Consider the following 13517-nt stretch of genomic DNA (forward strand, 5'->3'; position numbering starts at 1 on the left):
ATATATTGTTTTAATTAATATTCGTATAATTGGGTTTATTTGGGTCTTAACTATTATTTTTGTTAATTTTGTCTTTTTAGAGTAAATGATCTAAAGGAAGTGTTTACCTTTGTGAATGGACCAAATATGCAAAAGTCCAAGTTACTTCTTGAATCAAAACAAAAAACAAATTATGAGGAAAAGAAAGAGAAAATAAAATTTGCAATATCTCAAAAGCAGACTTGGAAGCAAATATTCTGCAAAATACAAGAATTATGGAAAGTTGGAAACTGTTAACAAAATCTAAACTACAATATTTTCCCAAGATCCTTGTAGCAGAAAACCCTATAAAAGGACACAAGCATCAAGGAGAAAGGGGACGTTTCATAGGGTTTTCTTAGTTTCTTTTCTTCTTTATAATTTTTTTCTTTTGCCTTCGCATGGAAGGCTAAACCTTTTTGGTTGATTCCTTTGTAATTCTCCATTGAGTTATGAGGTTTTGTTCAATAAAAGTTTATCTTTTTTTAATTCTCTATAGCAGTTGTTTTAATCTATTAGAGAACTGGTTTTTGTGAGAGGTTGTACTTAAACGCATGATTGAGAGTCTTCCTTATCTAAAACTTTGGTTTCTTAGTTAGTTAACATTGATCTAATAAATTTTTTGGGCGCGTGATTCGAGAGAGAGGAGATCAGCATTTCCATGGAGTATACGCATGGAACAAAGTGGGTATTGATTAAACTAGTAGACACATACTTTTCTGGTGAGTTTCATTTGAATAAGATTGACGAATGTTCAATCTGATTTAGCTCTGTTGGAGGATTGAGAAATGATTAATGTTTAGAGAATCTGTGAAGAATTAAATGGTGGAAGAACTTGGGGATCAACTGCTTTTTAATTGCTATTTTAATCTCTTTTATAGTTTATGCACAACTATCTCAACCCCCTTTTATTTTTATTGTTATTGCTAAGTTTTATTGCCTGCAGATAGATTTTGAACACCGATCTACTAATTTCACTATTAGATTCGTTGGGAGACGACTTGGGGTCATCTGGCCACAATTATACTATCATCTCTCTAACATTAGACAGGTATATGCTGGAATCATATTTATTTTGACTGCTAAACGACAGTTATCAATGTCCTCGGCAAGCAGACAATAATGTCAAATAAAGTTCATGTAATCAGTGGATGCAAAGGAGCATAGGATTATGCATATGGTGGATCCACATTAATCGTAAAGGATTTAGACAACCCAAGCTAGAAAGAGTGAGTGTGAGGCTAATAAACTATTTGATTCAACGAGAGATAATGTCATTGACATTTATTGTCATCATGCAATGTGTTGCAAAGATAAACTTTTCAATATCAGTAATGATGTTGGAAGTGTGAAAGGTACAAGTTATGCTGGCAAACTCAAAGCTCATCCTAATCTTTGAAAGTGTATTGAGATATGATATCCGAATACACAATGGAACTACATTCTCTCACTCTCCATACTCAAAGTTGTGTACCCTCAAACATAGTGTGCGATCCAACTCTGAAATTAAACGTGACCTAGTCATCAATATTTGATATGCAACTTGACGAGTACTTGCTTGTCTCCAGATATGCATTGATGGTCAATGCATCATAGGGGACGAAGAATCCACAGACAAAGCTCGCCGAAATATAATTTAGTTTTATTTTTCATTTCATTTACAAATGCAACTGACATGTTTGTTTTAATTTCTAAAACAAAAGTCGAACATCACTCTAACATGTTGGTATCTTTTTTCAAAAGATCCATAAAATGGTTAAAATTGATGCATGGGTGTCCTCATAGACCTACAAAATTGTTATAAGTTGGATAATTGTTTTATCACTTCAAGTTTTTAATACAATATTTATATTAGATTTATACATAATTTATATTGAATTTCACTTTATTTTCTTCAAGATGACTATGAAAAAATTATTGTCGACAAAGATTCATCTCAATACACATCAAAGGATGATGTGTTTAAGGATGATGTGTCTAGTCATCTATTTGATGATGACATATTCTACTATGTTCACTACAAGAAAAATTGGAATTACATACAGTCAAAATCCGTATGTAAGACCCAAAATCCATATATAAAACAGGTTTACATACGGATTACATACGGACAAAAATTCGTATGTAAAACTGTCGTAGGTAAGCGTTACATACGGATGCAGAATCCGTATGTAATGTAAAAAAATTTATTTTTAATTTTTTCATTATTACCAATTATTATTTATACCCATTTATATTTTTTAATAATATTTTTTTTTATTATAATTATTAATATTATAATTAATATTATTATTAATATTATAATTAATATTATAATTAATATTATAATAAATATTATTATTATTATTATTATTAATATTATTAATATTATAATAAATATTATTATTAATATTATTAATAATAATATAATTAATATTATTAATAATAATATAATTAATATTATTAATAATAATATAATTAATATTATTAATAATAATATAATTAATATTATTAATAATAATATAATTAATATTATTAATAATATTATTAATAATATTATAATTAATATTGTTAATATTGTTAATAATAATAAGTATAATAAAAATCATAATAATACAAAAGAATTTGCTTGGTTTAGTGGTTAAAATTATTTTGGCTACTTTTTCGAATCCCATTCACTGTAACTTTTATTTTATGGTGCCAAAATTTACATACGAATTATATCCATATGTAATGTTGACTTTACATACGGATTTTGATCCGTATATAATTCGCGTTTTTCTTGTAGTGGTTTTTGGAGGATTAGACAAAAGAGGACGAATTTATAACTTAGGATGAGCGAGTGGAAAATTTAGACCTAATTCATTTTCTTCAAATTCTTCAAATGTCATTGCATTAGATGAATTTGAATAAATGAGACGTCTTGTATTAATTTTTTTTGAAGAAAATAAGATCATGAGAACACGTTAATCACCGAAAAAGAAGAATCAAGTTTGTTTGAAAAGAAGATGACATAATTTATATTAAATTTTTAAGTATGTTACCCATCTTTATCGGTATCACCTCCTCTAATGAAAATTAAACCTCCTCATTCTACAATAGAACAACATAATCACAATGACAATAATGACTTCAATGTCAACTAGTTTCTTTTCAATTTCATCATTTTTTTCCATTATTTTGATTGTAATATTTATTACTTTAAATTTAATGAGATGCAAAACAATTCATATTTGTTAAACATATTTTATTATCTTAATATGTTATTTTCTTTATATTTGTGTGGTGTGTTTTCTTTAAATTAGAGTTTATTTTAGTCATTCGCTTAAGATAAAATTGTAACTTATTTAAGCCTTGATTTCATTACACATTTAAACTAAAGATTAACAAACTTAAGTGATTAACCAACACTTAAAGTGATTAATCAACACTTAAAGTGATTATAATGCTAGTTTTAATCGATAAATTTCATGAATGTCACTTCAAGTGTTACAAACATATTATAAGTGACATTATTTGATATAGTCACTGAAACTTAAGTGACTAACCAACACTTTAAGTAAACATGATATCACATTTAATTGACAAAACTCATAAACGTCACTTCAAGCATTACACACTCATTACTTATTGTAAATAACAATGTTTGATATAGTTGTTTAAGTGTCATTTGTTAATTCCAAGCAATTAAGCCCATGAATGTCTCTACCAAGTGTTAAACATTTGTTACTTATTACAAATGTGTAGTAACTCACCTTAACCAAAAATACTTTATGTACTTTAATTGAAAAGGTATTAGTATTATCCTGATATGATTGTTTTTTTACATGTTACAATAAATTTTTTGACAATATGGTAAATTAAAAAATAATTTATCAAAAAATATTACATGTGAGATTGATGTCATCATATGACAATTCACTTGACTATCAATAAATTTTTTTCTCAAAAATGATCAGAGAAAAGAAGTATAAGAGTTAAAAATGCTAAAATTGTTGTTTGAGGACCAAAAGAGTTTTGCAAAAGAATAGAGATGAAAAAATATATTTATCCATTGAAATTATTGAAAATTCCATCCAGGTTGGCTAATTCCGTTCGAGTTGTAAATGGTATATTTGATAAAAAAAAAGGAAATAAATAAGAAAAATGAAAATAATTTAATAGAGTAAAAGTATATAAAAAAATAAATTAAAAATCTTTAATTAGAAAAATAAGAAAAGCGATAGAAGAGATAAAAATATATAATAGAATTATCAGTCTCATTAATTTTCAACTTTTTTTTCTCTCTCATTAAACTGTTTATAATATTTTCATTTGCAGTCATCTCTTTATTTTCTGTCAATCTTTTATATTCTTTTATTAAAGATAACCATAATTTCATTTTATAATATTCATACTAAATTAATGGAAACATGTATAAAGAGAGCACGTGTATATGAATTTTTATTATATTAAAATAATAGAGTTTAGAAATATATCAATTTTATAAAAATAGTATTATAATAATAATAATATACATTCTAGTGATTTTTAAAAGAGAAGATTTATTCAATTAATTTTTATTTATTAAATTCATATGTTCATATAAATTAATCTTTTTTTCAATTCTTGATTCATAAAATTTAACTATATTTTACAGGCCAAAATTGTATATTCACTAAAGAGACCAAAAGTGGATTTAAGCCTTTCTTTTATTTAAGAATCCACTCTTATCATAAATTAAGCTGATTTAGGTTAACGAGTGGAGAATTAAGAAAAGTATTGTTACCTTTTTTGTCAAAACCAGTGCTATTTGGAGTGTTTCCTAATTCTTACAAGTTAATGTGTGCACTTATAATAATAAATTGTAATCCTCAAAATTCTGAAATGTCAAATGTCAAAACAGTTGTTATAAATCTAGTTTTATGATTCAGTAAATACGTTCTAAACTAAGCTTACGCCATGACTAGATTCAGGTATAGACTAGAATGTAACATCTAGCCGAATAATAATAGTTTCTCATTACAAAGATGACAAACAATTTCTATTCAAAATGATTAAGTTTTAATATGAATCTCTTGAAGTAGATCTTCCAAATAAATTTCCTATTCAAATAATTAACTTAAAAGCTGAAAAATATTATTAACTAGGGACACAATTTAGTAAAAAACTCAACAAGGGTACATAATCCATGTTTTAAAGATTATTAAGTCTAACATTCTACCTCTAGAGGTAAGAAGCCACGTTGTGCTCAATTTCTTCTTTGGCCTGTTTATCAAATGCTTCTTCACCAAAATATAAATCTAGAATTGACTTACATAGGAGTTTACTCTTGATGCTTCCCACTTCCTGTCCATCAACTACAACAAATAGGATCAAAAATTAGTGTTCCAATGTAAGCAAAATATAGAGCATTTGCATTAATAACACAAAGTGATTAAAACACCTAATGCAAGGTGCTAAGATTTGCTTTGTTTGAAGAACATTTATGCAGCACACTGTTGTACCACTTCCACTTTGAAAGACAACCTCGCCACCGAGGTGCATTGTATGAGATACTATATAATTCAAAGTTTGTATATGAAAATGAAACCTTTACTAGAGCTATTTATACTAGCTATTACAGTGACCGTGATATTACTGTCGGACACCAATGCTAATTTCTCAAAAGATTCATTTCAATTTATAAAATGAGAAATTACCTCATCCATGTTTCAACATAACCTGAATTCTGAGAAACAAAACTCTTTCTCATAATAAAACTTTCAGTTACAGAACATAAAAGAGTAGTAGTTGTTTCATTCCACCCATTTCCTTTTATGGGAAATGTATTAACAAAATATCATCATTTATTTTTTTTCTGTTTAATACATAGGCTTCATGTAGCCAATTTGGTATGGTGTATAATGGGGTACCCCATAAGTTAGATTCAGTTCTAAATTGAAGAAAGTGGTAGAGAGAATAAACATATTCATGAGTTCTCAGTTGATCTTCTGAGTCCAATAAGACCAGATTTTTCCTAGTACAGAACACATGAAGCAGGAAAAATATTGTGCACTATTATAATTCTGAAACTTGAGATAGAAATGCAGACAGAGAAAGATGAATTACTTGAGGTGCGAAGAACGTGGCCCTTGTCTCTTGAGAGATGAATTACAGATCCACGAGGTATTTTGATTTCATCTCTAAACTGAGAAGTGAACCTACACCACAGCATGCCAGTAAAGTATAATGATAATATGCAAAAGAAAATTCTCACCCATTTAGATGGAAAAAGTTACGTTTTATGAACAAAGTTAACATATATCAACAATAATTATAAAATACATTTTAAGTTTAAAGCATGATAGAGAGATATCTTTGAGTTGCATAGTGTTTGGTTGGATAGATATAGAATAGAGCAAAAGGCTTAAAATTGGCTTGTTTGGTTCAAATATTTGGAGAAGATAGGAAGGGGCCAAATTTTCTCCTTTCATTGGTTATCCTCCCCTCCAATATTGGGAGAATTTGGAGGGAAGAGACTGTAATTAAAACTTAGGTTATGTCGGACTAAATTATATTTAACTTGAACATTTGAGTTTAACAGTCTTATTTTCCTTCCTCTCCCCCCTTTGCAAACAGTGTACTAGAGCTAGAGAAGAAAAGGGAAAGAAAAAAGCTTCAAATTTAATATCCAACAAAAGCCAACTGACCCAACGTTAAAAGGAGTTCTGAAGTGTTACAACAATATGCACATACTTACATTTTTGACAAACATTTTGCAAGTTTTAGTGTGTGAAAGGTAGGGTTCAATCATTACAAAAATGCAAGTTCACGACAAGTTCTACAGAAGTAATGCATGTTTGGTTTCATGTTGCATAATAGAAAATTCATATCTGCACCCACGTCAAGTGAAAAGCTATACGTACAAGCTTCTGGTTTTTTCACGTTTTTTTATCCACTACAGCATTCGAACATTAAACCAAACACACATACATGTGATGACTAATTCTAACATACGAAAATAAGATTGCCAGTTGAAGGAACTATTCACCTTTGAAGCAATTCTTTATTGTCGGATCCCCCAAATTTCTGCAGCCTACTTCCTACAGACTCTTCAAATGCACTACGCACAGAACGAATGCTCAATCTCCCGTACACAATTTGAAGCCTAACTGTCATGGATATATCATTGTCCATAAGATCACCAATAAACTCCTTATTGCCTTGCAATTCAGACGCAGAGAACTTCCCGTATTTCTCAGAAAGATGAGTCTTTATGTCATCATCATCAGCATAAACACCTGCAACAAACAACACAAATTTCCAAATTCAATAAAAGGTCGGATTGTCACTTGATCACTGTTCCATATACATTTCAAAACTAACATTTTCTTTTCCCTTTTCCCAGCCCAGATGAAAGTTGTAACAAATTAGTAAAATTAAGTTATAAAAAAATTGCCGATACTGCATCTAAAAGGGATTCTACGTACATTTTTTTTTCATCTGACCAAAGTAAAATCATCCTAAATTGGGAAAAGATCCTTTTTTTATGTTGTTTTTGCATTTAAATTGGTGAGGGTGATGGTTGTGGAGAGAAAGTAAAATGGCATACCAAATGCGTATACATCAATGTTCTTCAATCCCAATACGCTTTTTTTTCGCAACCCAATTCCGCAGAGTTTGTGAGAAGAGGCTAGAACCGAAGGGAAGGAAGTTCCGGTCTTTGATTCAAGCACGGAAACTCCACTGTCGGCCAAACTGAGTGAACCCCAGAGAGGCAACGAGTGGCCAGAAGAGAAGAAGGAATTCAGGGCATTCCGGAGAAAGGGGCGGTCGGAGGATGAGACAGCCACGACGGCGGCGGAGGCTCCGGCGACGGCGGCGACAGCAGCAAATGCGGTGAAGGGGCGAGGAAATTGAGGCGGTTGGGGCTGAGGAAACGAGAAAGGGAAGCGCATGGACGCCATCTTGGCTTCGTTTGTTTCACCGATTCAGAGTACAGACAAGACATCACCACAAGGATTAACTACACGCGCGCCCATAATTATATTATATTGTTAAATTATAACTATTATAATTATATTATTAAATGCTGCTTCACATATTACACGCGTGTAATTTACTGTTTTTTTGGTTACATATTAATAGTGTTTAACATTATTAATTTCATATTTTATAAATACAGAAATAAATATTTTTTAGTTAAATATTCTTTTTACATTATTAAATATATTTATTGCAAACATTTAATTATTAAATTTAATAATCAAAATATGAATTTACTAAATATAACTTTTCATCAAAACATAAACAAATATTTTTATTTTGAAGAATAATAACTTTTTTGTTTATTAGCAATAATATATTCATTAACTTTAATATTAAACTTTAAATTCATTAAACGTATAATTTTTAACAAAAATCTCCATATATAAAATATATTACTAAATGAAAAAATACATATTTTTAATCTCATATATGTATATACTATTATTAATACTATGTATTAAAAAAATAAAAGACGAGAGAGAAAAAATAAATAATAAATATATCACATTAAAAAATACTCACATTAAAATTATTTGAAAATATATTTAGCTAATTATTTATATTATATTTTTATTATTAACGTTGAATACTGTCGATTGTTTTTATCAATGAGGAACGATTTTTTTAATACTAAAATAACATATATTATGATGCTAAAAAGTTAGATATATTTTAAATAAATAATTTTATAAATATGTAATTAATATTAAATAGAAATTATGGTATTTATTTTATTTAATAATTAAGGATTTGTCTTAAAAAAATATTATTTGTGTCTATTTTATTATTTAATGTGAACTAAATTTTACTTTTAAAATACTTTAATTTTTATGTTTATTTTGATATCGTTTAGTTTTAAAAAGGTTCAGTTTAGTGTTTTAAAATTTAAAGGAAAATTATAATTTAACAAGTGGGTATCAAAGTGAAAGAGAAAATTTTAACAAAAAGAAAAATACATGACAATGGATTGTGATTTAAAAGAAAGAATAAGGTATTTTTATTTTTAATTAACATTACAGTGGTCAAATGGTTTTGAGTGTCATAATCTAAATCTAAAGTGGTATAATTTGATTATTTCCATGACAGGAAAAACAAATGTTAAAAGAATCCAATACAGTCATTAAGTATATTATAACTTCATAATTGAGCAACAATTAAAAAATTCAGTTGTCAAATGATTTTGAGTCTCACAATATACCATAATCTAAATTTAAAATGGTTCGGTTTAATTATTCTAATGTTGAAATTCAATTGAATTGTTCACTTAATGACAAATTTTATAAAAAATATAATAGTTGGAGTGAGTTATCACTTTGATTAAGTGTTAAAAAGGTCTAAATTGACAAATTAAGGTTTGTCAATTACTTCTGCTCCAAATTGAATAAATTAGGGTTCTCGTATTTGCTTCCTTTCTCTTTTAAATGGTTATTGATTCAGGTGTGTCCACATGGAGGCATGGGTGAATTCTTCTAAATTTGCAAATCACATTCCTAAATAGAACAAATAGTTTGACACAATTTTACAAATAACTACAACAACCAACATAAGGTGGGTTCTAAGGTTGCAAAGACGTCATATTAATGATTGAATTTTTTTCTTAATAAAAAGTAAGGTTTCCATTATTATTCTTGAGCCATTTTTAATTGTAGAAAGGATCTAAAAAATTTTGTTGTGTTTTTCTATTCGTATTTTGCAAATATTGTTGGGAAAATTATAAGATAAAGAAGAAAGATCATGATATTAAAAAAATTATTATGTTCTTGTAAGAAATGAATAAAGATGTTTATTACTTTTGCTTTATATTGTTAAAGATATATGTAATTTTTAAGTTTATGTTATTCAAATTGTTTATTGTTCAGGGCTTTGTAATTCAAATAATTCAAAATACATTTGAAGTAGAATTAGAAAATATATGAATATTGTAGGGTTGAATGAGTAAGTTTATTACTTGTTAACATATTTAGTTTTTCTGTTTTAAGTTATTGGGTTTTGTTTGCTTGATCCAACTTTCATTTTCTGTTTCAGCTAGGTATTTTCTGTTTCAGCTAGGTATTTTCTGTTTCAGCTAGGTCTTAATCTTTTTCTTATATATACACCATGTATTTTATTCTCATATACACAAGTAAATAAGAATTTATTTTATATTTTCTTTTCTCTCTTTTATGCTTAAGTCATTGTCTCTTTTTCATTTGCAATTAGGGTTTATCAGAACCTCCCTTTTTCCATTGCTATTACGCGCACTCCATTTGATGCACCACATCAGACAAGGAATATTCATCTTCATTGACTGTAATATGGTATCAGAGCTCTTCGAATGAAGAGCTCTGTTGCGCTTCTCTCTGATCTTTATTTCCTCCTTTGTTGTTCTTGGTTTTTTTTTTTTTGTTCTCTTTCAAAATCTTGATTGGGTTTCAAAATCTCTTAAACAATGTCTAATGAAAACCCTAGTCTTCATAGTCTTAATAGTAGTCATACTATTACATGCAATTTCTGCGGTAAATACGGTCATACTGAGGTTGTTTGTTTTCACAAAGTGGGTTTTCGTTATGGTAATGTTAAAACCTCAAAGTTTTCTTCTACTAGAAAAGTCTGCACTTTTTGTAATCGTCTTGGCCACACTGCCGACACCTGTTATGAAAAGCATGGGTTCCCTCCTCGCTACAAATTCACCAATTGGACATCCCAAGTCAATAATATGATTACTACTGAGACTTTTTCTGAGCTTTTTCCTAAAGAACAGGATGAAAAGGGGATTCAACTTACATCACAGCAGTGTCAATTCCTAACTAACATTTTGCGTCAGCAAAACCTTGAGGATCCTGCCCCTCACACTCAAATTAATCAAGTCGGCACCTTCTCTGCCGATGAAATCCCCAACACTAAGCAATCTTCAACAAGTAAGTTTATCTCTTCACTATCTGCTATAAAAGAAGAATCTTGGATTATTGATTCTGGTGTCACAGATCATGTTTGTCACAATTTGAACGTTTTTACTACTTATACTAAAATTAAACCTGTCTTAATTAGTCTTCCAAATGGCCAAACTATTTATGCCACATATTTTGGTTTAGTACATTTTTCTGATAAGTTTTATTTGTCTGATGTGTTATATGTACCTCATTTTCAATTAAACTTAATATTTGTTTCTAAACTCACACACCAACTTAAATGCACTTTAACTCTCACGTCAACCCACTGCATTATACAGGACAATCTCACCCAAGAGAAGATTGGTACAGTTAAAGCCATTGTTGGCTTGTACCTTGTCACTACCTTGCCTGCTTCTAGCCATTCTAAATCGCATGGTTTTGCTCCTTTTATTGATTGTAATATCACGGACAAACACTGTGACATTATAGACTAGGACACCCTTCACTTGAAAGATTACATGTCTTAAACAAACAATACTCTTTTATTACTGTTGATACTCATCATGTATGTGACACTTGTAGTCGTGCAAAACAGAGAAAACTTCCTTTCACTTTAAGTAATATCGTTACCTCTACTATTTTTTATCTTGTACATTTTGATATTTGGGGACCATGTTCCATAATTTCTATGCAAGGTTTTCGTTATTTCTTGACTATTGTTGATGATTACTCGCGTTATACTTGGGTTATTCTCCTGCATAACAAATCTGAAGTGTGTCAGCACATCATTAACTTCACTGCTTTCGTTCAAAATCATTTCAAAACTAATATCAAAACGATTCGTACTGACAATGGTGTTGAGTTTGCTATGTCAAATTTTTATTCTTCAAAGGGAATTATACTTCAAAAATCTTGTGTTGAAACACCACAACAAAATGGCATTGTAGAACGTAAACATCAACACATACTAAATGTAACCCGGGCTTTACTTTTTCAAGCAAATCTCCCCCCTATTTTTTGGGAATTTGCTGTAAATCATGATGTTTTCTTAATAATTGTTATTCCTATTTCTTTACTTAATAACATCACTCCTCATGAAAAGTTGTTTGGAAAACCGTATGACATTTTCTTTTTAAAAGTGTTTGGTTGTCTCTGTTATGCTAGTACCATTACTGCACATTGGAAAAAAATTAGATGATAGATCTATCAAATGTATTTTTCTTGGCTTCCTGCAAAATACAAAAGGTTATATTATCTTAAATTTAAATTTTCATAGCATAGAGATATCAAGACATGTAATCTTTCATGAAAACCACTTTCCATATAAATTGGATAGTGGTTTGCCTCGGGACCCTAACACTTTATCTCTCCCTATTTCTAACGCATATAATTTTGCTTTTGATTTTTTTTTCTGATACTGCACCTCCTGTCGAGTCATGTGCCTCTACTCCTACACCCAATATTGTCCCTCCACCAACCTCATTATCCTCTGATCTTCTAACAAATAATTCCTCTGCTCCTGCATCCCATATTGCACCTCCACCAGAATTATCACCGCCTGCACCTCCAAGAAGCACCTCACCCCAATTTTCAAGAAGATAAGTTCGTCCTCACCGACAACCTGCCTATCTTGCGGATTTCCACACTGCAACCAACACTGTAAGTAGTAGATATCCCATTCATAATTACTTGTCTTACAATTCCTTATCTTCTAATTTTAGAAATATTATTTCCTCTATCAATTCTCATCACGAACCTCGGACATATAACGAAGCCTCTAAACATGCTTCTTGGCAATCTGCCATGCAAGATGAGCTTCAAGCTCTTGCTACTAATAATATTTGGCAATTTACCCCTCTCCCTCCAGGAAAGAAAACTATTGGTTGTAAATGGGTATATAAAATCAAATACCATTCTGATGGCACTGTCGAGCGCTACAAAGCTAAAGTTGTTGCCAAAGGGTTCACCCAACTTGAAGGCCTTGATTTCTTAGACATTTTTGCACCTGTTGTTAAACTCACTACCCTCCGCCTTCTCCTTGTTATTGCCACTACCAAAAATTGGATTTTAAAACATCTTGATATCAATAATGCCTTTCTTCGTGGTGATCTCCATGAAGAGGTATACATGACCCCCCCACCTGGCCTCTCTCTTCCTTCTCCCCAGCATGTTTGCAAGCTTCAACGGTCTTTGTATGACCTTCGTCAAGCTGGTCGCCAAACTTTCTACTTTCCTTTTATCAAATAATTACTCTATTTATGTTGCTGATCACTCTCTTTTTCTTAAATATAATAACGATAAACTCACTGTTATTTTTGTTTATGTTGATGATTTGGTCTTAACTAGTGATGACACGGAGGAAATCAATACAATTACTGCATCCCTTCACCATCACTTCAAGATAAAAAATTTAGGTCATCTCACTTACTTTTTGGGACTGGAAATTGCTCGCAACAGTTCTGGTCTTCAGTTAAGTCAACGCAAGTATACTCCTAATCTTCTTCACGAAACTGGCATGCTTGACTCTGCACCTGTGGCCACTCCTATGACTCACACTACCCGTCTCTCTCCCGACCAAGGCTCCCCTCTTGATGTTGATGCAACTTCCCAATACAGAAGACTCCTTGGACGTCTAATCTA

At 30.1% G+C, this 13517-nt stretch overlaps 1 protein-coding gene across 1 annotated transcript; it reads right to left on the reverse strand.

Moving 5' to 3' along the window:
• Positions 1 to 4991: 4991 nt before the first annotated feature.
• On the reverse strand, positions 4992 to 7981 carry LOC137814220 (fatty-acid-binding protein 1). The gene is made up of 4 exons (XM_068616819.1): positions 7571 to 7981; positions 7010 to 7259; positions 6088 to 6179; positions 4992 to 5336 (listed from the first exon to the last, which is right to left on the reverse strand). The coding sequence occupies exons 1-4, from the start codon at positions 7923 to 7925 to the stop codon at positions 5203 to 5205; spliced, it is 831 nt and encodes a 276-aa protein (XP_068472920.1). The 5' UTR covers positions 7926 to 7981; the 3' UTR covers positions 4992 to 5202.
• Between the last annotated feature and the right edge of the window lie 5536 nt (positions 7982 to 13517).

The sequence above is a fragment of the Phaseolus vulgaris genome, chromosome 1 (genome assembly GCF_000499845.2).
Source record: "Phaseolus vulgaris cultivar G19833 chromosome 1, P. vulgaris v2.0, whole genome shotgun sequence".
NCBI lineage: Eukaryota > Viridiplantae > Streptophyta > Magnoliopsida > Fabales > Fabaceae > Phaseolus > Phaseolus vulgaris.

Coding starts and splice junctions, on each gene's coding strand:
- LOC137814220 (XM_068616819.1), bottom strand. CDS start 7,925: ATGGCGTCCATGCGCTTCCCTTTCTCGTTTCCTCAGCCCCAACCGCCT. Junction 7,260..7,570: donor CATTGATGTATACGCATTTG/GTATGCCATTTT, acceptor TGTTTGTTGCAG/GTGTTTATGCTGATGATGAT. Junction 5,337..6,087: donor CCACGTTCTTCGCACCTCAA/GTAATTCATCTT, acceptor TATTTGTTGTAG/TTGATGGACAGGAAGTGGGA.